The sequence below is a fragment of the Triticum aestivum genome, chromosome 2B, assembly GCF_018294505.1.
Source record: "Triticum aestivum cultivar Chinese Spring chromosome 2B, IWGSC CS RefSeq v2.1, whole genome shotgun sequence".
Classification (NCBI taxonomy): Eukaryota; Viridiplantae; Streptophyta; class Magnoliopsida; order Poales; family Poaceae; genus Triticum; species Triticum aestivum.
Genome location: NC_057798.1, coordinates 27,949,534 through 27,976,312, shown reverse-complemented (window position 1 = coordinate 27,976,312; position 26,779 = coordinate 27,949,534). Strand labels below are relative to the sequence as shown.

Here is a 26,779-nt window from a genome sequence, read left to right as displayed (position 1 = left end):
TATGATATTTGAACGTAGTTTTCGCGCCACAATCCCATGTGCTGAACTAACTGTCTATATACAGCCACCAGGGGAGCAAACGACGGCACCGGGATCCGGGACGAGACAGGCGGTGCCGCCACGCCGTTCAGCTACGGCTCGGGCCACGTGAACCCGGTGAGGGCCCTAGACCCAGGCCTGGTGTACGACACCACGACGTGCGATTACCTCAACTTCATCTGCTCCATGAGGCCCACCAACACCCAGGGCCTCCTCCCGTTCTCTCTCCCGCTCCCGCTCGACATATTTTGGACACTGCCTACTTGTGACAGTAGTACTACAAGTTAGTAGGCTACTCACGTAATGTGATTGCAGGCTCATTTCTATGGGCCATTAGACGTACCAGATTGTTCCAACATATATGAGCAATGGAAAAGGGTGAAACCAATTTCTAGAATTAAATCCAAAGAAGCAAATCAAACAAATAAATTTCCAGAGAAAACCAGAGGGTGAAATTTGGTCTATGACACACCAACCAGGAAAGTAAATACCCCTGTGTCTTGTTGACGGAAATGTAGCCTGATAGGAAATTGTTTCCTCTTCAATTGAAAAAGGAACATATAATCAACAGATTGGCGGAGGGAGGGACCTTGGCAAGAGGATCTTCTTTTCAGCATGTTGCCCAGGACAATTTCTGCATCTTTGACATTCCTTTGAAATCCTCGGAAAGTCAGTTTGCAGGATCAATATTTCTAAGCAATATAGTAGGAACATGTTACAACGCAGAACAATGCACCTAGAAGACTATAAATGTGCCTTATGTGCTGATGCTACAGAGGAAACCATCTCTCACCTATACTGGAACTGCCAATTTACTTGGTCATGCTGGAATATGATCACCCCTAACAAAAACAGAGGCATTTCCACATTTGACGAAGTCCCACCTCTCCAAAGACAGGCTACCTCCAAGCATTGCGATGGCGATTATTATCATGGGCTGCTTGAGTACATGGATGATTAGAAATGACAAAAATCTTCAGGAGAGCACCACCACATTTTGATTCTTGGAAATACTATATCTCAAAGAAGGAGTTCAGGCTACTAGGATTAGAGCAAAGCAAGAAAAAGCAGAACAGATCAGTTCTTGGATAGCGCAGAACCTGTAATTTAAACCTATGTTTCACCGAACTGGTATTGGGTGATTTCTGTTGGACTTGATTTGTAATATATTTTGAATTAATGAAAATACGCGTAGAACTATTGTTCTACGTTTGCGACTCAAAAAAATAAATAATAGGTTACAGAAGTGCAACTGTTAAGATTAATAGTTTTCTAAGTGGTTCAGCTCTCTGCAGTACCGTACGGTAATGTAGTGCCGAAGACATGTTGAATCGATCCACAAGGCAGTGACCGTACATCACCAAACAGTACAAAGAGGATCCCAGCCTATGGTGGAGCGAGGAATAACGATTGCATATGTATGTACGATTTAAATCACTTCCAGGCTCCGAGCCAGTTGTGCGGTGGCTGCGCGCCGCCGCTGAGTGGTTGGCTCGACTGCTTCAAGGCTAGGGAGGGCACTGCCCGCGGCGAGTCTGTCCATTCTTCTGCGTCGAGCGGGGAGAGGCATGCCCCATGGCAGCTTGTCCGGTCCCGTGGCCATCGCCACCAGGCTGCTGCACCCCCTCCGCCTTCCCCGCCCATCAGGCAGCGCACCGGCATCCCAGACTGGCTGCTTAACCGGTGCTTTCACTGCCTCCTACCTCGACACCGAGCTCGCCACTGCAAGAACCCCATAACCTGCCGCCGTTGTTTCCTCTCTGGTCACAGCGCTAGGGAGTGCACCAACAGGCCAGCTCCGCACCGCCGGCCAGGTTTCTGCTCCAGGCGCTCCAGGCCCGCCGTTCGTGCCCCTGCCGGTCCCTTACGGACGCCGCCTGCTCCCCCTGCTTGTGCCTCCACGACGCCTCCGCCTGGCCGTGCAATGGCCTGGAACGGTGACCACGGGTCGCGTCCCGCCGTGGGGTCCGCAGTGCTCCACGCGACCCCTGCCACGCGACAAGAGGCGCTTGTGCTGGCCACCAGTGCTCTCGTTACGTGGTTCGACAGGGAGCTGAGAGCCACGAAGGAAGTGATCACCGCCGCGTTCAACAAGCTCATCGGGGCGCTCCACGCCGAGCGAGAGCGCGTCTGCCACCCTGCTGCGACGCCTAGGGACGACTGGGACGATGATGATGATCGTCGCCATCGCGAAGACCCTGGCCATCAGGGACAGGACGACTCCAGGAGCAACAGGGGAGGGGGCGACGGGGTGCGCCGTAGCCCATCTTGAGCGCCAAAGGACGGTGCCCGCGACCTGGACCGTGGCCACGACCAAGGCGGCCGCGATGTCTATCGTCTCCGCGACGGGCGTGACATGGTGCAGCGGGACGCTGTGCCGCAGCTGCTGCTTCGCGGCTCTGGCTCAAACAGTGCTGCAGTGACCCGCGAGGTGGAACAGCAGGTGCTGGCTCCTGTGCCTACGGCTGATGTCCTGGCTCCTGCCGACGCGAGGGGGCGCAGCCCGGTGCGTCAGCGCTCTCCCAGGGTTGGGCGCCGTCGGTCCATGGAGGACCTCAATCTGCAGCCGCCGCTCTTTCCAACCTCGATGCTAAACGCATCGCTCCGTTCCAAGCGGGACTCAACCAGGGCATCTCTTCACGTGCTCGCTTCGGGCTGCCCGGACCTGATCGACTTTTGCTCTCCAAACGCCATGTTGCGCCCGCTCAACACGCCCTCTCCGTCGAGGCCGCCTGGCTTTGAGGCGTCTCCCACGCCTCCCCTGCTCTGCTCTGGACCACCTCGACGCACTTCCTCGCCGCCACGCGTCAGACAAAGCGCCGCTGTGCAGAAGATCCTTGAGGAGTTGCAGGAGCTCTTTGTGCCTGCCCAAGAGCCGTTGCTGCCTTCCCCTCCGCCCGTCAGACCGTCGGCTCGCCGCAAGACTCTAGCGGGGATGGCCATCTGCAACAAAGGAGGCGGCATCTTACTCAGGCGCTCTAGTGCGCGACTAAGGGCAGATAGGCAGGCTCCGGTTGCCAAGAGAGCTGAGGCCCTCGTCTGCCGTAGCCTGGGCATTGTACAGAATGGTGAGGATATCACCGTGCAAGCTATGGACAACTTTGCCAAGAAATTCAAAGATCGTCTTCCTGATGACGTGATTGGAGCTATGAGGGCCCTATTCAAGCTGGATGATGACCGTATCTGTGCGGCCGAAGCTGGGCTCATAGCGCATGGTGGCCCCAATGCGCTCGATCACGTTGATGAGGCTACTGCCTGATGTCTGCTGCTGTCTTTGGGCTTTAGTTTCTCATGTTAGTGATAAAAACAAGGGGCGCTGGTGGAGCTTGCCTCCAGGTTGCATTTGTTCTTTGGTATGGCCTACTCAACAAGTCTCTTGGTGCTACGTTGATGTTTGCTGCTAGTTTAGCTGCTACAACAAGAGTTCTTCCTTGTCGTTGGTTAGCTGAGGTTGTACATCCATGTACCTGCTGTTGCATATCTTTGGCCGCTGTGCCGTGTACTAGGGAGTATGTGTGTCAAAATGAGTGAACAACCTGTCAACTTTCTCAGTTGGAATGTTAGAGGGCTTAATTGCTCGGATCGACGCGCAACCGTCAACGAAACCATAGCCGCATCCTCCTGCCGTATTGTTTGTTTGCAAGAAACAAAGCTGGAGCTTGTCGATCAGTTCACCGCCTCATTCCTTGGAGGGTCCAGACTTAAGAATTTTGCGCAAAGGCCGGCCAGCGGCACGAGAGGAGGGATACTTATGCTTTGGGACGGTCGAGTCGTCGATGTCACTGACATCACTACCACCACCTTCTGCCTTTCGGCTATGGTCCAAGTCAGGGCCTCCGGCTCCCGGTTCAGAATTACGTCCGTCTACGGGCCGACCCTCTCGTCCCTCTAAGAGGCCTTCTTCACCGACCTTGCAAGCCAAAAACCACCCAGTGGGAAGTTATGGCTAGCTCTGGGTGATTTTAACCAGATTTACCGCGCACGAGACAAGAACAAGCGCAACGTCAATAGGAGGAGGATAAACCGTTTCCGCTCCACACTCCACGAGTGTGATCTCAAGGAGATCCACCTCCAGAACAGGCGGTTCACTTGGAGCAACGAGAGAAATAGCCCAACCCTATGCAAGCTCGATTCCTTCTTCTGTAACGCCGAGTGGGACCTGCAGTTCAGTACACACATCTTGCATGCTCTGTCATCTTCGCTCTCAGACCATTGCCCTCTTCTTCTCGCGGACGACAGGGGGCCTCGCAGGCCTCGCTCATTCAAATTTGAGAATTTTTGGACTTCTCTTCCGGGGTTTAGCGATGTGGTTGCTAATGCATGGAATGAGCACACTCATCATACCGACCCCTTTCGGATATTGCACCACAAGCTTCAACACACTGGCGCCAAACTCTTGAGATGGAGTAAGGGCCTATTCTCAAAGGCCAAGATCATGCATCATGTTGCCTTGCTAGTAATTCTTCACCTGGACATGGCTCAAAACTCGAGGCACCTCTCCGTTGAGGAGCTGGAGCTCCGCTCTAGGCTTAAGCGGAGAGTCATTGCCTTGGCAGTTTTTGAGAGGGCGAGAAAAAAGCAATGTGCTAGGATTTCCAACCTCAAAGAGGGGGATGCAAACACCAAATTTTTCCACCGCCGAGTGAACGCTAGAAGACGCAAGAACCACATACACCGTATCAAGCACAACGGTGGATGGGTCACTGAGCACTCTCAAAAGGAGGCTATTGTCCACGACTATTTCTCCTCGGCCATGGGAAAAGGCTCCGCGGCGACCACAGACTTCAACTAGGAGGGGTTGGACATTGAGGCTCGTGATGATTTGGGCAACCTCGCGGACCCTTTCTCCGAGGAGGAGGTGCGTGAGGCCATCAACCAGATGCCTGGTGACAAGGCGCCTGGCCCGGATGGCTTCACCGGGCTTTTCTTCAAGAGTTGTTGGGCCATCATCAGGCATGATATTATGAAGACCATCTTTTGCTTCGGTAACCTCCGCACGGCCAACCTTCATTGGGTCAACTCTGCCAACATTATACTGCTCCCAAAGAAGGATGGAGCTGAAGAAATCTCCGACTACCGTCCAATTAGTCTGATTCATGCTATTCCCAAGATCATTGCAAAGGTCCTTGCCATCCGTCTTAGCCACCACATGCTCCACCTTGTCTCCAACGCGCAGAGTGCTTTCATCAAGACAAGAAGCATCCATGACAATTTCATGTATGTGAGGAATCTTGCGCGGAGGCTCCACAAGTGCAAAACCCCTTCGCTTCTCTTCAAGTTGGACATTCGGAAGGCATTTGATTCAGTCAAGTGGGAGTATATCATTGACCTCCTCCGCCGTAGGGGGTTCCCGAGCATTTTCAGAGATTGGATCACCGCCCTACTTTGCTCCTCTTCCTCGCGGATTCTTCTTAACGGCGTCGCTGGCAGCCCCATCATCCATGGCCAGGGTCTCCGGCAGGGGGACCCTATATCCCCGTTGCTATTTGTGCTCGCGATCGACCCACTCCAAAGAATTCTTGAGATGGCGGCAACTAGAGGGCTATTTCATAAAATCCGTGGCCGTGGGGTTCTTTTGCGAACCTCCCTTTATGCGGACGACGCGGCGGTCTTCATGGCACCCATCAAGCGCGATATTGACCACCTCTCCAACATCCTTCGTCTTTTTGGTGATGTCACCGGTCTAGCCACCAACTTTCACAAGAGCTCGGTCATCCCAATCCTTGTGGGCACATCAACCTGTCGGACATCCTTCAAAAGCTTCCGGCGGCGCGCGGATCCTTCCCCATGAAATACTTAGGCCTCCCGCTCTCTGTGTGGCGGCTCAGGAAGGTGGACTTTCAGTTCTTGGAGGATAAGGCGGCGGCAAAGTTGGTCCCTTGGGACGGGCAAAACATCACGTCTATGGGACGCACCGCCTTGGTCAAGTCGGTGCTTGCCTCCCAAGCCATATACTTCATCACTACGCTCGTCGTCCCCACAAGCACCCTCAAAAATCTCAACAAGCTTGAGCGAGCGTTCCTTTGGGAGGGAACAGACAAGACCACCGGGGCCAAATGCAAGGTTAATTGGGACACCGTTTGCCGCCCAATTGCCAATGGGGGTCTTGGAGTGCTAAACACGGAGAAATTCGCTAGGGCACTGAGGATTCGTTGGATTTGGTTTGAGTGGAAGGAGCCAACTAAGATGTGGGTTGGCATGGGCAACCCGTGCGATGACGCAGACTACAACTTCTTCTATGCCTCCTCAACTATTATCGTGGGAAATGGCGCGCGCGCCCCCTTTTGGGACTCTCCGTGGGTGCACAACCGCAAACCCATGGATTTGGCCCCTCTCATCTACGCGGCGTCAACGAGGAAGAATTGGAAGGTGCGGGAAGCACTAAAGGATGGCGCTTGGGTTAAAAAGATCAAGATGACGACCGATTTTTCTATAGAGCACTTCAGACAATTTCTCGAGCTTTGGGCCACCATCCGGGATTTTCACCTACAGGAGGATATTGACGACGACATTGTTTGGAAGCATTCTACTAGTGGCCTCTACACGGTGGAGTCCGCCTACAAAGCGCAATTTCTCGGCCTCATTCGCTCTCCCTTGGAGCATGCAGTGTGGAAAATCTGGGCTCCACCCAAGGTCAAGTTCTTTGCTTGGCTGGTCATCCAAAATAGAGTCTGGACCGCGGATCGATTGGCCAAGCGTGGTTGGCCTAACTGTGGCTCATGCCCCCTATGCATGCGTGAGAATGAATCGGTTGACCATCTCTTCTTCAAATGTCGTTTCACCGTTCGCCTATGGGGCTTGGTCAAGGCGTGGCTGCAACTCATTCACATTGACACCTCTACTTGGCCCCTGAGGCATTCCACCTTAGACTGGTGGCTTGGGTTGACTGATGCTTTCGTCCCCAACCGGAAGGCCATGGCCTCGCTCACCATGCTCACTACATGGACGATCTGGAACGAGCGAAACGCACGTGTATTCCGCAACATGGCCGCTCCGCCTACGGTTCTTCTCGACAACATCAAAAGGGAGGCATCATTTTGGGTCGCCGCTGGAGCTAAGAAGCTAGGGTCCATCATGCCGGGAGAGTGATTCTTCCGTGTATTGTTAAGGAGTGTTTGTAACACAAACTCTATTCTCTCTTAATTAATATACGTGGCAAATCCTTTGCCCGTTTTCAAAAAAAAAATCACTTCCACTGATTTAAAGAAATGTATACGTACTACCAGAATTACTTGACTCATGCGTGCTAACCTCATCAGTTAAACCGATGCTTCATACTTCCTCCGTTCCTAAATATAAGTCTTTTTAGACATTTCAAATGAACTGCAACATACGAATGTATGTAGACATATTTTAGAGTGTAGATTCACTTATTTTGCTTGGTATGTAGTCACTTGTTGAAATATCTAGAAAGACTTAGATTAGAAACGGAGAGAGTATTTTTCAGCAGAAAAAAAGTACCGTATTTCATCGTATGCAAGAACTTTGCCAAAGCCACCAGCCGGCAAGATTGGTTGGCTACCCTAAAACCAACAAACGGGGACGCTGCCGGGGCAGGGTGCCCCCTTTGCTCCGCTCCCCTCGAGACAGCTGATCACCTCATCTTCGGGTGCGCGTTCGCCCGACGCTTCTGGACTGTGGTCGGGAAGAGCTCCCTTGAGACTACCTCCGTCCGTTTGCTTCACCTCCTCACCCCGCCGTCCCGGGTGCCGGCGGGGACGGGGCCCACCTTCCTGCTACTCTGCTGCTGGCAACTTTGGAAGCACCGGAATGCGGTGGTCTTCCGAAGGGCCCCTCCGTCGCTCCCTGGGCTCCTCAACCGGTGCAGGTCGACGCGGTGCTCTGGCGTGTTCGGCTGCCTCGCCCCCTAAAACATGCGGTGGATGCCTGGCTGCCCTGTTTTTCCAATCCTGTTTAAGCCCCTACTGCTGGGTTTGACCTCCCCCCACCCCTCTCTTGACCTTGTGAATGTACGATGCCTCATCTGGGCCTTTGGTCCACATATCTATACAAAATATTCAGGTGGGGAAAACTCCCCCCCCCCCCCCCCCCCGGTGAATTTTTTTTTTGAAAAAACAACAACAAACAACAACTTTGCCAAGTCAATTCCTTGCAACAGTGAAATTAGTGATGTAAATGGCAAATAAACGGCGCCCGTAACTCCCGTTTATATTAGTTAGCTTTTGCTAGCTCGGTAGTCAATGAAAAAAAAATTACAAGCTATTAAACTGATAAATCATAAGTGGGTTTAAACGGGCCTGGTTTACATGCATCCCTAAAGTGAAATCTCACATGAGTTACACCCTTACCTAGCTGCTGGGGATTCCTTTTCCTTTTCTCCAGAAATGAGTGGCCTTGGGATTCGTTGCCCATGTGAGCAGATTGGGCTTGGCTCAACAGCTGCTGACCGGCCGGGGCTCAAAAAGAGAGAGACGCAGGCGTGTTATCGCCGCAAGAATCGGCCCCTTTCAGGCCTTCACGTTGCCGCATGTGGTGCCCGGCCGCGCTCCCGGATAATCTATGTAAAGTCATAAACCATGGAGCCACAGCTAGTTTTATTTGTCTATTTTATTAGTACTATTTAGGCAACAAACGTTTGCATGCATGCTTTCATGTTTGTTTCCTCCTACACTAGACGTTTTTTTTTTTTTTGAAAAAGGAGGCCGAACCTCCGGCCTTCGATCAATGCATGCAGCCATCTTATTAAAGCAACACACTAGATGTAGTGGACTCTGTATTATCAGAAGAAGAACAAAGATTTAGAACAGCACATCCAGCTCCAGGTGAGGCAATGGTGATGCTGCCCATGTAATGCGACTGCATGCTGCATGCATGCTCATTATACTATTCCGCCGTATCACGTGGGCCGGTGCGGAGAAGATGGATGATGCTCATTGTTTATACGGCTCCGCCATATCAAGTGGGCATCTCCTCCCGCGCGCCCTCGTTTCGGCTAGCTGTATATATAAGCTCAAGTTCAATGACGGGCGAGCGGAGGTTGTGGCCCTGCCTGCCAAGGAAACTCTCTTCTGTCGAGAGGACCATCGGCCGGCGACGATGGGGAGAGGAGGACCCGGCCGCCTTCTGCTGCTCGCCCTCCTGCCGCTCTTCCTCACGCTGCACATCACGCCGGCGGCCGCCACCACCAAGGTCTCTCTCTCTCTGCCATGGTGTGTAGTACTCCCTCCGTAAACTAATATAAAAACATTTAGATTACTACTTTAGTGATCTAAATGCTTTTATATTAGTTTACAGAGGGAGTACGTGCTAGTTTCTTTAATTGGTGCGTTCGTTCGTTCATGCCTGCCTGCCTCCGCTATGCTATGCTATGCAATGCAGTCCTACTTGCTCATCGTCAGTGGCCCGCCGGCATCTTGGTCTGGTCTGCTGGATCCACTCACCAAACTGTAAGCCATATCAGCGATCACCAAGCACGTTACATATATGGCTTGATTTACGTCTATATTTACATAGCTAGTAGAACCCTATTAATGCAGGTACCAGATATTGTATGTCTTCGAAGCCATCAACGGGATCGGGCTGCAGATCGACGACCGTTTCGTACCAGCTCTCAAACGTAAGTTGCATTGCACCATGCACCAAAACTTCACCATCGATCCTCGTATCCATAGCCACAGATCTCTGTACTAATTTGAGTCTACTATATGTACATTTTCTTCGTTTTTGAAATGTAACAACTCCAAATGTCTATGTATATCTATTGTATGTAATAAGAACATTATACCAAAGAAAATCGCGACAGTCCGTCCTGGAAACTCCATAAAAGAAGTAAGACATCCTGTTGCCGCTGATCTAGTTGACCATCTTATTTATTAGTAAATCGCAACCGTTTTGATCTACGTACTCACACAAGAACAGAGTGTACCTGTGTTAGATCATCATGATCATACCTAAACAGATCATATCCATTAGACCTTCATACTGACATATACACAGATCATAATCATTAGATATACACATACAGTTTAGATCACACTCGTTAGATCTACATAATCACGTTTAAATAGATAGCGAGCATCCGCTAGATCTATATAATTGTACCTGAAATGGCCACATGTGTTAGATTTTTTCCATAAATGCACTTAACCAGTAGATCTTCACATCTACTCCCTCCGTCCAAGTTTATTGACCCCGTTTGTATTTTATGTCAAACTTTGACCATAAATTGAGCTAATAAAATATAACATATGTGTCACAAAAATTATATGATGGGAATCATTTTACATATAAAACCCAATGGTATTCTTTTTGTAGCATTAATTAGTTCTATATAAAGTTAAAGTTTGATCTATTTACGAGATAGCCTAATAAACCCGAACAGAGAAAGTAAAAAAAAAAGTCGCAATAGATAGATCATTATAGTTGCACTAAATTAGACAGATCTCACACAGAAAACCATGGTTTGACCACCGGTTATTCTAACATATATTTTAGTGAGATTAGATCCACAGCGAACATAAACTCTTGGTTTGAATGGAATATATGCAAACGTAATTTGTTCAAGTATATATAGCTAAATAACTGATTAAGTATTGACTCGATATTCGATCCAGTGCTCCCCGGGGCGCAGGCAGTGATCGAAGACAGGCTTCACAAGCTCCACACAACGTATTCCTGGGAGTTCCTGGGGCTGGAGGGATCAGATGGCAAGGCAAGTGACTTGTGGGAGAACGTCGCCGAGTTCGGCAAGGGCGTCGTCATTGGGAACGTTGACTCGGGTAATCTATATCACTTTCACTATGATCCTGCTGACAATTTAAAAGCAACCACGAGCTAATCATGCATGAATTAACAATGCCATTATAGATGGGAAAACAAAAGTTGAGTTGACCAGTGCAATACTAATGTTTGTTAGTATAACTCCACAAGAACCTGTGGAAAAGAGAAAAAGAAGCTCTGACCCAAGTTTGTTTTTCTTCCCTTGGCACCTTCTGATGTACGTACATACGATACTTAGGTGTATGGCCAACATCTGATAGCTTCAGGGCCGACGGCATGGTCGCCCCGACGAAATGGCTCGGTGGATGCGATGCTTCCGATGACATCGACAACGCCGGTTGCAACGGGTAATTCATCGTTACTCCATCAACGGCAATATCCATATATATTTAGGCCACAACTCATATATATGTATATCCTAGAAGCTGCAACTGATGCACTTTTCATTTAACTGAAATCGATCGCACTTTCCATAACTGAGGATTTAGACTTAGAAAATAACAGCCGAGTTACCGTGCACTGAGAGTACATCAATAATAACTAAGGATGTGCATGGATGCACATGCAGCAAGCTGATTGGCGCGAGGGTCTTCAGCAAGGGCATCCAGGCGCAGACCTCCTCCAAGGGTGGCCAGATGAACCAGACCGTGGTGAACTCGCCGTGGGACTACATGGGGCACGGCTCACACACGCTGTCCACGGCGGGTGGCGGCTTCGTCCCCGGCGCCAGCGCCTTCGGCCACGGAATAGGCACGGCCAAGGGCGGGCTCGCCGTGGGCGCACGTGGCCTCATACAAGGCGTGCTACAATGAGGGCTGCACCAGCCTGGACGTCCTCAAGGCCATACTCACCGCGGTGGAGGAAGGCGTGGACGTGCTCTCGCTCTCCCTCGGCGAGCCCCGCGCCATCGACTATGCTGGAGACGCCATCGCGATTGGCACGTCGCTCGCCATCAGTAAGGGGATCGTCGTCGTCGCCTCCGCCGGCAACTCGGGGCCACAGCCAGCCACTGTCACCAACGTGGCGCCATGGATACTTACGGTCGCTGCGAGCACCATGGACAGAATCTTCCAAGTCGATGTCATCTTCGGTGCCACTACCATCCAGGTAAATTAGGACGCGTCTATGCGCTTTTTCACTACAGCCTTCCACCCTTTGGTTCCTTTTCACTGCATGCAGCGAACTACACCGACCACAAGCATAAGATGATGTTAGCGTCATCCAAAATTGGAGTTAAATGCATAAAACAACCACAATACATGTGTCATTAGAAAAAAAAAACACCACTTCTGTTTTTGGTGCAAAATGCACAAAACACAACCCTAAAAATTGAAGAAACATAGCATATGACAAACACAAAATTGGTGGTTCTTTTTTTTAATCATTTTTTAGCATTGCATTCGGTGCAGTTTGTAAAATTTTAGAGTTGAGTTTGGTGTAGTTTGTCGCACAAACATGTTATGATAGTTTTTTTTTTGCTATATGCCACTTGGATTGTGGTGCTTTTATGGATTTAGTTCTCCAAAATTGTTACTAACTTAAAAAAAAATGCAGTTCTCAAACCGAGTGTGAAGATCGCAACCAGATTTCGCCAATATTGTGTTTTTCACAAAAAAGAATTCAAAACTAGATCCCACATGGGTAAGTTTGAACAAACATTTTTCAAAATCAACTTAGTGTCATGAAAAGCAAGTTTATAGTACAGATATGTTTTTGTAGAACAAAGGGGTAATTGGACAATTTCTCACGAATTATTTTTGTTGCCATATTATTAGGATTGCTTTTATCAATTCTCGGGAGCATGTATTACAGTAGTAGCTAGTTTCTGAAAAAACAAATTATTACAATGAAAATATATATTTCTTAGCACTAATTTTCTTTTGAGAAAACACTAGTGAAAATTATGTACCTGGTGTGAAACAATTTTTTACCGGCTGTATAAGTGATTATACACTTGAAAGTTAGTTTGCGCACACAAATTCAGAACAGATGGACAACCCATCATTTTGTGAGAGAAATGTATGCATACTATAATATAGCTTTTGATTACCGAACGTTGCTTTTCAAATATATTTATCAGTCCATGTCCATATGGGATCTAGTTTTGAAGGTCTCATGACGAGTAATACAATGAAGAAATTAAATAGTAATTTCACATATGTTTTAAAACAATTCAATTTTGAAGTTTCAGATAGCTTTTTGCATGGCACCAAGAGGTGCGGAGGAAAAATAAGGTCGCGTTGCGAACTGTGTATCCTCACATGCATGCACTGGCAACTGCTATAAAGTCAACTACTTTGCTTGTCAGTCCATGTGCTACACCACAGAGAAAACACACACGATTCAAAGAACCAACACAATGTTTGGGGTCTAGTTTTACTCAAAGCAAATCCATACTTATTGGTATATGCTAGTAAAGAAAGTTCATATTAAAACTTTGCTTTTTGGCAGAAAATTGCTTTTCAACAAAAATCGGAACACAATCATGTGGGATCTAGTTCAAAACCTCATTAGAGGGAACACAATCATGAAAGTGGATTTTCATTTGGCTGGTTGGTTTGAAACTAGTTCATTTTTAAAATTTTGAAATAGGTTTCGTTGTAGTATTTAATAGTACATATATATTGTGTGTTGCATGATCTAGTATGGATTTGAGTAGTCAACTTTGAGGTATGTGGTTGTAGTGGAAGAAAAATGTGTGCTGATAGGTCACTGCATGCAGATGTGCTCGGACACGTCCGCGGATGCATGGGGACTCGATTTTGTTACTTGTGGTTGTAGATGCTCTAAAGCACTTTACATATGCAAGACAAATATAATTTAAAGAGTCAAAAGAAACTTTCATGAAATTAAAGGGAATAAGTAGGCAGGATTGCAAACACAAGGATTTACTTGGAGATTCAGAATCGTCATATGCAATACTACTCTATTACGAAGCCCTAAGACACGAAGTCTCCACCAATGCCCATAAAGCTAGAGCTCCAGGACTCCTAGGGCGTAGAATGTCCCTTGGCCCACGTATCCCACCACGGCAACCATACTTGTGGTATATCTTTACATGAAGTAGTTGATCTCCTTGTCTTGGTAAACTTCTTGGTTCTTTTAAATCTGAAGGCCCCTAGGACACATAACCGGTCTAGAAGGCACACACCCTCCAGAATTAACAAGAAATTGGGTTGTTTGGCGATGAATCCTTGCATGTGCTTCAAAAGATAACCTCCTCCACGCTAAAAATCTAATGTGATAAATCTATTGAATGCGAGAGTTAGAGTTTTTGAAGAATATGAGTGGATATATCTCATGAAAAGGAGAGTTCTGAAAATATGACTTGAACCTTGGAGCAAATGAGTTCTGAAAGACTTGCGCTAGATGGGATGGGGAGGATTATTTGTAGCTTGTACCCATAATCTTGCCATTACACCTGAATTAACAAAACTCAAAGTTCTCGTTTCCACTCGGAGGTTGTGACTGAGCTAAATCTGGAGAATTTCAACATGCTCAAAGTATTTTGGTCGACATCGTTTGAAGTTTATGAACAAGTATAGAGCCAAACAAAGAAGACTTGGGAGGGTCCAAAATGAATAAACTCGGTGGCTCTGAATGCACAAAGGTGAACTGTCCACAAAGGCTGAGAGGTTCTGCGTGGAAGTCATTAGAGGCTTCAAATGAAACTTAGGATTTTTGGAAACAGATCCCAGCCGGAGGCTCCGATCGCACACCATTTAAAGGGTCCAAACCATACCGGAACCATGTGATTCTTCTACAAGATGCACTCATAATGTCTAGGTGAAACTCACCCGGGGTGTCCTAATAAAACTTTGTATTCGATCTTTGATTTGTTTGGAGGTACAGATGTGAGCAGAAAGTTAGTGTAGCATCGTGGACATACTGAACACCTCGCTCAGAGGGTCCGAGCTGCATAGGATGCAACTGACTAACTCTCTTTGTTAACTTGGAAGACCCAGATGGATTCCACTTGCAGCTTCTGGATATATGAAACTTGAGAGATTTAGGACTTAGAAGATTGAAAAATTTTAGGGTCTTTTTAACTTTGAGCACACAGTGGGAAATACTCCCCCCCCCCCCCCCCCCCCCCCCCCGCGCGCAAGGTCCAATATCCCCTTCTTAATAGTAACATCATACCTAGGACTCAAAGTGATCTTGGACCACTAAAATCTAGAAAAAAAGTTTAGCTGATCTTGTCGATGCTTGATCGTTAGATTTAGCAGAATCAGAAACCATCATCCATGCTTAGCATCTTTTAGGACTATATACGATCACTACTTAGAAAATATTTGTCCCCTTTAACCTTATTGTCATGAATGATCAGCACCCACCATTGGGCCTAGATGCACTTGAAATAGGAAGATAAAAATGTCCCAATTAATCCCTACATCCTCAGATACACACAAGCATAATTTTAGTAAATAGATGCAAGGCATCGAGGACCAAGCATCTACTTAGATGCAAGGCAACCAGACTCGTAGACACCTACGGCAGAGGGTGGACGGAGATTGACCCACTGGCTAACTAGGGAGCGCGGTGCCTAGGGCTGGGGAGGAGTTATCTCGTTATTTATTTATTTTTGTTTGACATTTTCATTGCAAATCTAAGGCAACTAAAATCATTCATGTCTTAAGTTAGTATTAGTAGGCGTAGCTTCATGGGGGCAGTCACACCTTTCTCTAAATTTGCAGGGACAAAGTCTATCAAACAGCACCCTTGGCAACCAGGAATATGAGATGATCAGTGGCGAGAATGCCAATTTTGAAGATCAATCTGCCACCGACTCGTAAGAAATGTCCTTTTTCTGTAGAGTCAACTCGTACGTAGGATCTTGTTTGATGCCCAAACGGATATTTATTAGCTAGTAACAGTATGGATGATTTATAAGTAGAAGCTAAAGCTAGCATGAACTGTCTGTAAGATATGCATGTACACATATTGCCTGCAGGGCGATGTGCTTGCCGGGCTCCCTGGACCCCAGCAAGGTGAGCAACAAGATAGTTGTGTGCACCAGAGGAGGGGGCACAATCAGTACAGGGCAGGTGGTGAAGGAGGCCGGCGGCGCCGGCATGGTCCTCTGTGAAGGCTCCGGCAGCGACAGCAGCATCAGTGCTGAGCCGCATGTCATCCCGGCGGCTCATTGCTCCTACTCCCAGTGCAGGGAGATCTTGGACTATCTCCAGTCCACTACGTAAGATTCGATAGCCACACGTGCACCTAGTATATATACGTCTGGATTAATAAGTTACTCCCTCCGTCCCGTAATATAAGAGCGTTTGAGTGTCAAAAACACTCTTATATTACGGGAGGGAGAGTGTATATGTATTCATGCAATGGGATGGGACGACTGATCTAATCCAGCATCGGTTTGAGTATATACATAGATCACCGCCGGTGGGTCAGATCAAAATTAGGGAGGCGAAGGTGGGCGTGACGCCGTCGCCGATGATGGCAGACTTCTCATCACGCGGGCCCAACACCATCACTCCCGAGATCCTCAAGGTTCGACATTTCCCTAACTGCATACTCCTTGCATGACCTGTTTGCTGAGCCTGAGCGTGGCTGACCAGCTGCTAAGCTAGGTCGATCGGTTTTTGTGCAGCCTGACATCACGGCGCCAGGCGTGAGCGTGATCGCCGCCTACAGCCAAGGGGTCTCGCCAACCGGCCGGTCTTTCGACGACCGGCGTGTCCCTTACACCGTGCAGTCCGGCACCTCCATGGCGTGCCCTCACGTGGCGGGCATCGCTGGCCTGCTCAAGGCGACATACCCAAACTGGAGCCCCTCCATGATCAAGTCCGCCATCATGACCACCGGTACGTATATATGTCTCTACTTCCATGGAGTTAACTTTCTCAACTTTCTTTTGCACATTTATGAATCCTAGTTATCACATTGGATGGGTCATTATCTTTTAATGTCTATTCGGGAATAGTTATTTCACAACCATTTGAGGAACGACAGTATATATTTTTCTACAAGGTTGATCAAACTTAAATAAGTTTGATTAAAAGCAAACCTATAATTGTAAATATTTTAAAGCGGATGAAATATTGGTAATTCCCAAACGTGGTCCATGCTCATATGCTCCTGATGAAAAGTAAATTCAGAAGAAAAAATAGCAAAAACTTTTGAAATTTTCTGATTTTTTTACATCCAAGATGCTCATGTTTTGTACGAGTGTACAAAATTTGGTGCTCAATTGACATCTGACGAGCTCATGCCAAAAAATCAGATCTAAACAATGTAGTTTATCAAACTTTCTTTGAGAGCCATTTTTTTGCCACAACCTCCTCGAATGTTCTGAAACCATGAAAATGTGCACATACCTTGCGCGCTCAAGCATCTTTGACACAAAAAAAAATCAGAATTTGTTAGCCGCTTACATATATAGGACAAATTTTCTGTACTCTTGGGAGTATGTACTCTCATCTTCAATATACCTCGTATACGCATGGATTATACCTCTTTATCATTCTCAATATACTTCATTAGATATTCTAAGATACCTCAATACGACTATACGAGTTTTGTTGAAATAATATTGTTTGCGACGTACTTTTTGTAATATACTCCCTCCATTCCACTTTATAGTGTGTGTAAGTTTTTTACCCATATTCCGAATTGTAGTGCACATTTGGTGGTTTAGATAAAAGTAACCCCTTGGCTGGAAATGAACGTGGGACAGACACCTTTGCATGCAAGAGAGTGTGTGGCTGAGACGCTTTGCACATGGGCCGGTCAGAGTTTCTGGAGGGCTATAATGGTCCAAAGGACAAGCTCCAGCGCATGCATTGGTATTGCAGCTCAGCAAAACGCGCACTAGAATTAGGAACAGAGGGAGTACCTTTTTCACGTACAAATAAATCAGTATATACCTTAAACTTTGAAAATATGTGACACACATGAATTTTTTTCACAAAACTCATTTTAGGGTATGTAGTAATTATTAATGAAATATATTAAAAATAATAATGAGTCATATATATTTCATTAATATTTATTGCAGCAACCACCGGTGCCAATGATGGCAGCGGGATCCGGGACAAGATGGGCACGGCCGCCACGCCGTTCAACTATGGGTCGGGCCACGTGAACCCGGTCAGGGCCCTTGACCCGGGCCTGGTGTATGACACTAAGCCGCGGGACTACGCCAACTTCATCTGCTCACTGAGGCCCACCAGCACCGAGGGCCTGTTGCCGACCTCCCCCCCTCTCCCACTTTCAGACTTGCTCATCCCTCTACTCCTCGGCGCCGACGCCGACCCCTTCGAGTGTAGCCAGCTGGGCGGGGTCGACGGCCCGGAGAATCTCAACTACCCGTCCATCGCCACCACCTGCCTGCCCGTCTCCGGCAGCGTCACTGTGAAGCGCAGGGTGAAGAACGTGGGCGGCGGGGCGCCCACGTACACGGCCAGTGTCACGGAGCCGGGCGGGGTCAGGGTCACGGTGCAGCCCAGCACACTGAGCTTCGGTGGTGAGATCGCCGAGGAGGAGAAGGACTTCACGGTGATGCTCGAGGTGCACGACGCTGCCGTGGCCGCTGACTACGTGTTCGGCGGCATCGAGTGGTCGGACGTGGACGGGGGGCATCGCGTCTGGAGCCCCATCGTTGCCACCACCAAGTGCGGCTAGCTTGGACTGCAATGGAGTGAGACCAATTTGGACTCGATCAGTACCTGGAACTGGAACGAGCTTGAGGGGTTGCCTATTTGGTTTCATATTTTTTCTGCCAAAGTACTTACGTGATTCCGTTGACAGAACATGTCACAGACAACCATATTTTCTTTTCGTAATAAGAGACTAATGCTTGGAATGGCATAGTTTGATGGTATTGATCGTCCAACCATTTTGTTTGGAATGTCTATCGTGATAACCCGTGTAATTCTATAAGCTAAGCACATGAGGCAACAAAGAACCTAACCGCCTAGATACAATTGGAAAGGAAAAAAGTCAGAAGAACGAGAGTGAGCCTTCACGAAAGAAAATGCAAGTGAAAGAGAATTGTAAAAATTTCCTAAAAACAGTGGTTCTTTTCTTGATGAATCGAGTATATCCATATGTTATAAGGAGGAGACGAGGTGTAACGCAGTCTGGTCAGCGCATCTGTTTTGGGTATAAGAGGGCCATAGGTTCGAATCATGTCACCTTGATATGATATTCACACAATGAGGCTGAAGTGCAAAGCCCCGTAGCCTATGGCCCTCTTCTTGCCCGTTTTCCATAGGCCATACGCCATCATCTGATGGTGGCTGAAGCGTTCAGATGATCATCGAAGAGGCGGCACCAGGCGTTAGGGAAGGAATCAAATTAATGATCGCTCTGATCGCTTGGCAGAGTTGGCTGGAACGAAACGCATGCACTTTCAGAGGAAAAATGCCAAGCGCACGTGAGCAGCATCATAGAAGCATGTCGTCGTGACATGGAACAGTGGGAGATCGCAGACGCTAGCTGCATCGAACACCCTTTGAGGGTGTCGTGAGAATCACTCATAAGTCAGTTAGCTAGCATAGGGTTGACCTAGGCTGGCTGTAATTTTCAAATTCTTTCACTCCATCAATCACTTGATCAACACGTGTTTGCCGACCTCTCTCTCTGCTAATGAAATGAAATGCCAACTCAAGCAGGATCTTTCAAAAAATGCATAGGGATGAGATGGGGTGCAAAGTGAGACCTATAGACTCCAAAAGCAGAGGTATGGGAACCTATGGGGTGTTCGGGACAAAGAAAAAGGTTTGAACCTGCACAGTTCTCCAGGAAACAAAAATAGCCGCTATGCGCCTAGACATTGTATTCTTGCCATCGATTTATCTTCTTTCTACTGCTATATACGCACCGACAATCCACTTGCCAGCAACTTGCTTCTCATCTCTTCCCCTTAACTACTCAACAATCCATTCATTCTAATATCGGCAATCCATTCATTCCTGAAGGTGAATGGATCCAAACTACAGCCGACAGTAAAGAAACAAAGATGAATTTGTACTTTTCGTACTCCCTACATTAGAAGGGATCTAAAAGTTGTCGTTATGATCATCGTGTTACAGATGACGTTTGAGCAACCTCAAAGTCCATCCTATGGTAAGAAGTGACTATGGTACTCTCATGGTCTAAGGAACTAAAGCATACGCTAACTCTCCGTGTTATATCAATTGACTTGTGACGTTAGTATCTGTTCTTCCAACATCATACTCTCGATGTTGTTTTGAGACTATCATTACACTTAACGATTTCTCAAGATTCGGAAAACATGATCACATACAACACTTGAGCTAATCCTAAAGGCAAGACTAGGAATCAGATTTTATCATTTATCATTGCACACATGCATATGAGTTTTTCACTGAATTGTATAATGCAGGATCATAGCAGTTATAGCATGGAATATAAACTCTTAGTTACAAACGTGGAAATAAATAGTATAATATTATTGTCTCTAGGGTATATTTCCAACAGACTCCTACTTGCACAAGAGTCGATAATTTAGTTACATAGCTTCTTTAACACCAGTGGCTAACCGATGTGGCTCATGTGTTGCTCGTGGTAGAGGCTTCATCATCGGGTCTAACATATTCAAATATGTGTGAATCTTGAGTACTCCCACAAAACCCTTCTCAACATGTCAGATAATGTGATACTTGCTCATTGCGGGCTAGGCCATCTCGTTCCGGCACCTAACGACTCGCTCGTCGAATGGTGGCTGGGTAGTCGTGATCTAATTCCTCCTGCGCAGCGTAAGAGTTTCGACTCTGTGGCCATCCTCACCGTGTGGATGTTGTGGAAGGAGCGCAACAATTGCGTCTTCCAACGCTCAGCGGTCGTGGCTCGGGAGCTTTGTCAGCGTATCGAAGAGGAAGCCAGGCTGTGGAAGATCTCTGGAGCAAAAGGGTTGGCTCATATTTGGAGATAGTTTCCTCTCCTATGTAGGGCGTTGTCTTTCTTAGTGCGACATTTTCTTGCCTGCCAGGCACAGTTGCATCATTCCATGTGAACGCGGCCTGCGGCTGGACACTCTGTACTATTTCTCCTTCCTCTAATACATCGGCACGCAAGCCTTTTGCGTGTCCGCAAAGAAAAATCCGTCACCGATCACTCCTAATTTGGGCAGATCACCGGTGGGTAGATCCTAGCGAGGGACGCGGAGCTGGGTGTGAAGCCGTCGCCGGTGATGGCAGCCTTCTCATCCCGTGGGCCAAACACCATCACTCCTCATATCCTCAAGCCCGACATCAACGCGCCAGGCGTGAGCGTGGTCGCCGCGTACAGCCAGGAGGTCTCACCGTCGGGCCTGGCCTCTGACGGTCGCCGTGTCGCCTACATGGTAGAGTCCGGCACCTCCATGTCGTGTCCGCACGTGGCGGGCATCGCCGGCCTGCTTAGGAACAAGTACCCGGACTGGAACCCAAACATGGTCTATTCCGCCATCATGACCACCGGTACGCAATTCCACCATCATCGTGATCAAATCCCAACCCATGTGCTTAACTAATACTCCTCCCGTCTCATAATATAAAATGTTTAGTGTCAAAAACACTCTTATACTATGGGACAGAAAGATTAACTTTTTTGTAGAACAATGTGCTTAACGATAACTGTACTTGCACAGCCAGCAGGGGAGGCAACGACTACAATGCTATCCGGGACGAGACGGGCAGGGCCGCCACGCCGTTCAGCTACGGCTTGGGCCACGTGAACCCGGCCAGGGCCCTGGATCCGGGCCCGGTGTACGACACCACGACGCACGACTACCTCAATCATTTGCTCCATGAGGCCCACCAACACCCAGGGCCTCCTCCCGGTCTCCCTCCTGCTACCACTCGAGGAACTTTGGACCGTGCTCACCTGCGTCTTCCACGGCACCGAGTCCAACCCGTTCCAGTGCAGCAAGGGCGCCAACCGCCCCGAGGACCTCAACTACCCATCCATCTCTATGCCCTGCCTGCCCTCCTCCGGCACCTTCACCGTGAAGCGTAGGGTGAGGAACGTGGGCGGCGGGGCAGCGTCGTAAAGCGTTGGCAATTAAAAGTATTATTTCCACTTATGAGAAGGGAACTGGTCAATTATTGAGTCCAGATAAGTGCTCTATTATGTTTGGGAAGAATTGCAGTATGGAAAGCCAGGTGACCGTTATGGTATCGTATGCATCACTGCTGAGGGTTTTGAGGACAAATATCTTGGTCCGCCGGTGCCTCAAGGTAGAATGAAGGCTGGTAAATTTCAATCTACCAAAGAAAAAACTCTCAAAATTCTGTCGGACTGGATTGAAAAATATGCGTCCTGTGGGGCGAAGGAAACTTTGATTAAATCTGTCTTGCAGGCCCTTCTGGTGTATGCTATGGGCATCTTTAAATTCCCGGCATCGCTTTGTGAGGAACTTTCACAAATTATAAGGAATTTTTGGTGGGGTGATGAGGAGGATAGGAGGAGAACTCATTGGCTAGCTTGGGATAAATTGACTAGGCCTAAGGGTGAGGGAGGCATGGGATTTCGCGATCTCAGATTATTTAATCAAGCTCTTCTTGCTAAGCAGGCGTGGAGATTGGTGGTTAACCCTGAATCCTTGTGCGCCAAGGTGATCAAGGCAAAATATTATCCGCAAGGCCATATCCTTGATACCGCTTTTCCACAGGCGTCATCACTCTCTTGGCAAGGTATTTTACATGGATTGGATCTGCTAAAATCGGGAGTAATTTGGAGAGTGTGTGATGGGTCTAATATTAATATTTGGAGAGATAACTGGCTACCTAGAAACTTTGGCCTTAAAGTTACTGCTAGGAAGAATAGAACCAGAATTAAATGGGTGTCGGATTTGATCGTCAGTGGTACTAGGAGTTGGGATGAGGATTTGGTTAGGCATTTGTTTTACCGCATGATGCGGAGGAGATACTTAGTTTGTGCATTCAGTCGGTAGGGGATGGTGATTTTGTTGCTTGGCATTTTGAGAAGAATGGGTTGTTCTCGGTTAAAAGTGCATACAAGCTTGCGCTCAATTTAACGGAAAAAGTAGAAGATGATGGGCAATATAGTGGGACTATGGCGGAGGTGAGGAAAATTTGGGACTTGATCTGGAAGGCTAATATTCCTCAGAAGATTCATATTTTTGCATGACGGGCTGCTACCAATAGCTTGGCTGTCCAGGTTAACAGAGTGATGCATCACCAAGCCACTATTAGTACTTGCTCAATTTGCGGAGTGGAGGATGAAAGTACGTTTCATGCGCTTATCCAGTGCCCGAAGGCTTATGCTTTGCGAATGGCTTTGAGGGACACTTGGGATTTACCGGCGGAGGAGGTGTTCAGGTACACTAGGAGGGATTGGTTTCTTATTCTTCTAAATCATTTGATTCCTATGATGCGTGACCGAATTATCTTCATTTTCTGGAGAGCCTGGCATTTGAGAAATGATTTGATTTTTGGTAAGGGGAAGGAATCTGTCTCAAGCTCTGCTAATTTTGTGGTGAATTACTGGACGTCTTTTGTTGCTTGCCACTCCTATCCAATGGTGGATTCGAAGAATAAAGGTAAAAGCCCCGTTCCTGGACTAAGAACTGCCCCTAATACCTTGGGAACTCAGGTGGCTTGGCAACCCCCTCAGTCGGAATACATCAAGATAAATGTCGACGCAAGTTTTGTGGAGGACATTAGCGCTGCAAGTGTGGGTGTGGTAGCCAGGGATTCCTATGGGAATGCCATAGTTTCCTCTTGGGATTTCATTGGGCTTTGTAAAAGCGCGGAGGAAGCGGAACTCCGGGCATGTATTGATGGCCTTTATATAGGTATTACTCTACACAATCCTGTAATTTTAGAGACTGACTGTGTGTTTGTTGCTGTGTCTCTTGCAAAGGATAATTTTGACAGGTCGGCACTTTTTGATTTGAAGAAGGAAGCAATGAATATCTCCAAGATGCTAAATGGGTTCAAATTTTCAAAGATTAATCGATCAGCCAATGTGGTGGCTCATCTCATTGCTAAGTATAGTCTTGACAATAGATCAGATGGTATTCTTGTTAATGATGTTCCACCCTGTGTGGTGAATTTTGTAACGAGTGATTGTAATAACTATCTTGGTTAATTAATATATGTGGTGGTTTAAAAAAAAAGCTCTTGGTTCCTCAAAAAAGAGTTCAAGCTCTCAATTATTTTTGGGAAAGCTTAATAATGCACTATATCTCTTGCCTAAGTTTTGTGCTTATGGTGGTGGGGTGGGCTGTGTGTTCAAAAGGGCAAAAAGAAAACTAAAAGTTCTAAATTTGTAGAAGTTTAAAAAATCTCAAAAGTTCAAATGTTGGAAAGTCTTAAACCTTAGAAGTCCGTACTCCCTCCGGTCCTTTTTAGTCTGCATATAAGTTTTATCCGAAGTCAAATTATCTCTACTTCGATCAAACTTATAGAAGAAAGTATCAACATTCACAATGCCAACTCAATATTTTTAGATTCGTTATGAAATGCAGTTTCATAGTACATACATTTGATATTGTGGGTGTTGATATTTTCTTAATATGAATTTGGTCAAACTTTGTGGTGATTGACTTGCCACAAATCTAATATGCGGAGTAAAAAGGACCGGAGGGAGTACTTCGAAATTTCAAGCTTTGGAAATTTCGCAAAAGATTAAATTTTGTTCTGAACAATGTTGAGAGTTTGAAATCTTGCCATTTTCAATGTGGATTGATGAACGATGTCGGTGCCGTTCTTCTATGACAGTTCTTCTATGGATGTTCACCAAATAGGGAAATTGTTTGGAATTTATTTATTTGTTTTAAACCCAAAAACGGGAAAGTAGACGGGCCGGCCCGTTGGGCCATCCGAAAGCCATATTGTTGTGGTACTAGTACTATAATCTTATCGTTAGCATCCTTGCTCCATCCATCGTACGGTACACTCGTACCAATCAGCGTTAGCGCGAAGGGATAACGTCCGTCCGTTCCATCCTCGCGCGCGCGGCCGCTCCGGCTCCGGCTCCGGCCATGGCGTCCACCTCCGCCTCCCTCGGCGCCATCCTCCAGCGCTTCCCGCTGCTCGCGCCCCGCCCCGCCTCCCGCCGCGCGCCCACCGCCCGCCGCGCCGTCGCCAACAAGATCTCCTGCATCGGATGGGTACGTACCAGTACCACGTCTCTCCATCTCTCGGCCCAACTGGCTGCCCGGTGGTGACTGACTGACGCGCTCGGTTTGGGACGCTCGCAGGACCCGGAGGGCATCCTGGCGCCGCCGCAGCCGGGCCACATCGCGCGCCTCGAGTTCCGGCGCCGCCTCGACAGCGACGCCGACGCGCGCGCCGCCTTCGACCTCCAGGTCAAGGAGGAGCAGGAGCGCCGCCGCAAGGAGCGCGAGGTACTGCAATTCATTCATCCATTGCCATTCCGTCCGTCGAGCACGTCCTGTGGCCGGGCTGAGCTAAGACCTCCTGACACGGCGTGGGTGCAGGCGCGGGTGATACCTGAGACGGACGCCGGGCTGGTGGAGTTCTTCCTGGACACGGACGCGCGGGAGATCGAGATCGAGATCGGCAGGCTCCGGCCCAGGCTCAACAAGGGCTTCTTCGACCACATCCAGCGCGAGATCGCGCAGATCAAGTTCGCAGTCACCAGAACAGCGGTCTGTACTGCCAACTTGAACTTGTGCTCCCTGCTTCCTCTGCTCTTGAGTGTGCGGTAAAATTTGTTCCAACTGATAAATTCCAGCCTGATTTTGGTTTCCTCTGTGTGCGCGCTCGCAGGCAAATGAAGACAGACTGATCGAGCTGGAGGCGATGCAGAAGGTCATCGGGGAGGGAGTCGGTCAGTGAACAAAATCTTAGCTCTATTAAACCATGGGAAATTTTACGGTACATCATACTACTCAACATAACGGGTAGTATTAAGTTAATCTAATGGTCAGCATGAGACCGTCAGATTTTAACTTAAGGACATATTGGTAATTATGAACGAGTGTGGGATGGAGAATTACCGCGTGAGATTTCAGGGGAAGGTGTCTGCGGGATGGATACATTTGAACTACCCAAAACGCCCTTAATTACTTAATATACTACCGAAAATCTAGTGTAGTATCTGCTCATCTGGGCCATTGAACTAAAAAAATAAACGGTCCAAATTAATCTGATGTACCGTAAAAAGTCTCACTAAACCATCTCAATGATCCAAGCTAGGTAGATAACTTCTCTGTATCTGTAACTGTTGCCCTTGCTGATGATGCAGAGGCCTACGACAAGCTGCAAAACGACCTGGTCACGGCCAAGGAGCGGCTCACCAACATCCTGCAATCCAAAGATAGGAAGAAAACTGTAAGATCTGAAACAACAAGAGCTCAAAAATGCCGTCACTAGTCTGGTATGAACCTGCTGAGTTTTTGTAATTGTGAATTGCTCTTGCGCAGCTGCTCGACATGGTTGAACGGAACGAGCTCAACATGTCCATATTAACGCTTCTCGACGAGAACATAGCGAGCGCCAAGACCAGTAACCAGGTGATGTGCTGCCCCTGGCCTCTATAAGGAATGAGAACCGGATAAATTAGCAATGCTTTGGATCTTTGATCGTGTGCTTCTTTTGCTACTATTTATTCTAAACCTGTGTGTTTGTGTTTACTTTTCAGGAGGAGGCCGTGGCTTTCATGGAGGATGTGCGCTCATCTATGCTGAAATACATAACAGTATAAATTTTGCCTACATACACCGGTGACCAGTTATCTCTGCTATGGCACTGGAGTCGTCTTCGGCGCATAGTTGTTCGAATTAATTCAATGGAGCTGTAATTCACAAGGCCATCTTGTGTGTTGTAATTTTGTTTCGGTTGTATCTAGTTGTTCTGTCTGATATATGTTGCAATTGTCAGTAGCTTTACTGGCAAAAAGAGATTGTACAATCATATGTACATGCACGGCTGTACCAGAAACAAATACAACAAGACTATGATCTGTTCTCCTGGTCGGTAAACTGGTTTACCAATGTATGATTTGCTAGTGGTTTCTTACAACATGTAACAATTTGCACTGAAGT

At 47.6% G+C, this 26,779-nt stretch overlaps 1 protein-coding gene and 1 pseudogene across 1 annotated transcript; both read left to right on the top strand.

Annotated features, from left to right (window-relative positions):
• Positions 1–9,045: 9,045 nt before the first annotated feature.
• Positions 9,046–18,494, top strand: LOC123043249 (subtilisin-like protease SBT5.3; annotated as a pseudogene).
• Positions 18,495–24,634: 6,140 nt separating this feature from the next.
• LOC123043248 (uncharacterized) lies at positions 24,635–26,732 on the top strand. Its single transcript, XM_044465636.1, has 7 exons — positions 24,635–24,880; positions 24,971–25,117; positions 25,211–25,381; positions 25,503–25,563; positions 25,981–26,066; positions 26,159–26,248; positions 26,377–26,732. Exons 1-7 carry the CDS (start codon positions 24,752–24,754, stop codon positions 26,437–26,439), a joined length of 747 nt encoding a protein of 248 aa, XP_044321571.1. The 5' UTR covers positions 24,635–24,751; the 3' UTR covers positions 26,440–26,732.
• The last annotated feature ends 47 nt before the right edge of the window (positions 26,733–26,779 follow it).

Excerpts from the sequence above, each read along its gene's own strand:
- LOC123043248 (XM_044465636.1), top strand. The coding sequence starts at position 24,752 with ATGGCGTCCACCTCCGCCTCCCTCGGCGCCATCCTCCAGCGCTTCCCG. Across the intron at positions 24,881-24,970 it reads AGATCTCCTGCATCGGATGG|GACCCGGAGGGCATCCTGGC; the intron begins GTACGTACCAGT and ends GGACGCTCGCAG. Across the intron at positions 25,118-25,210 it reads GCCGCCGCAAGGAGCGCGAG|GCGCGGGTGATACCTGAGAC; the intron begins GTACTGCAATTC and ends GCGTGGGTGCAG.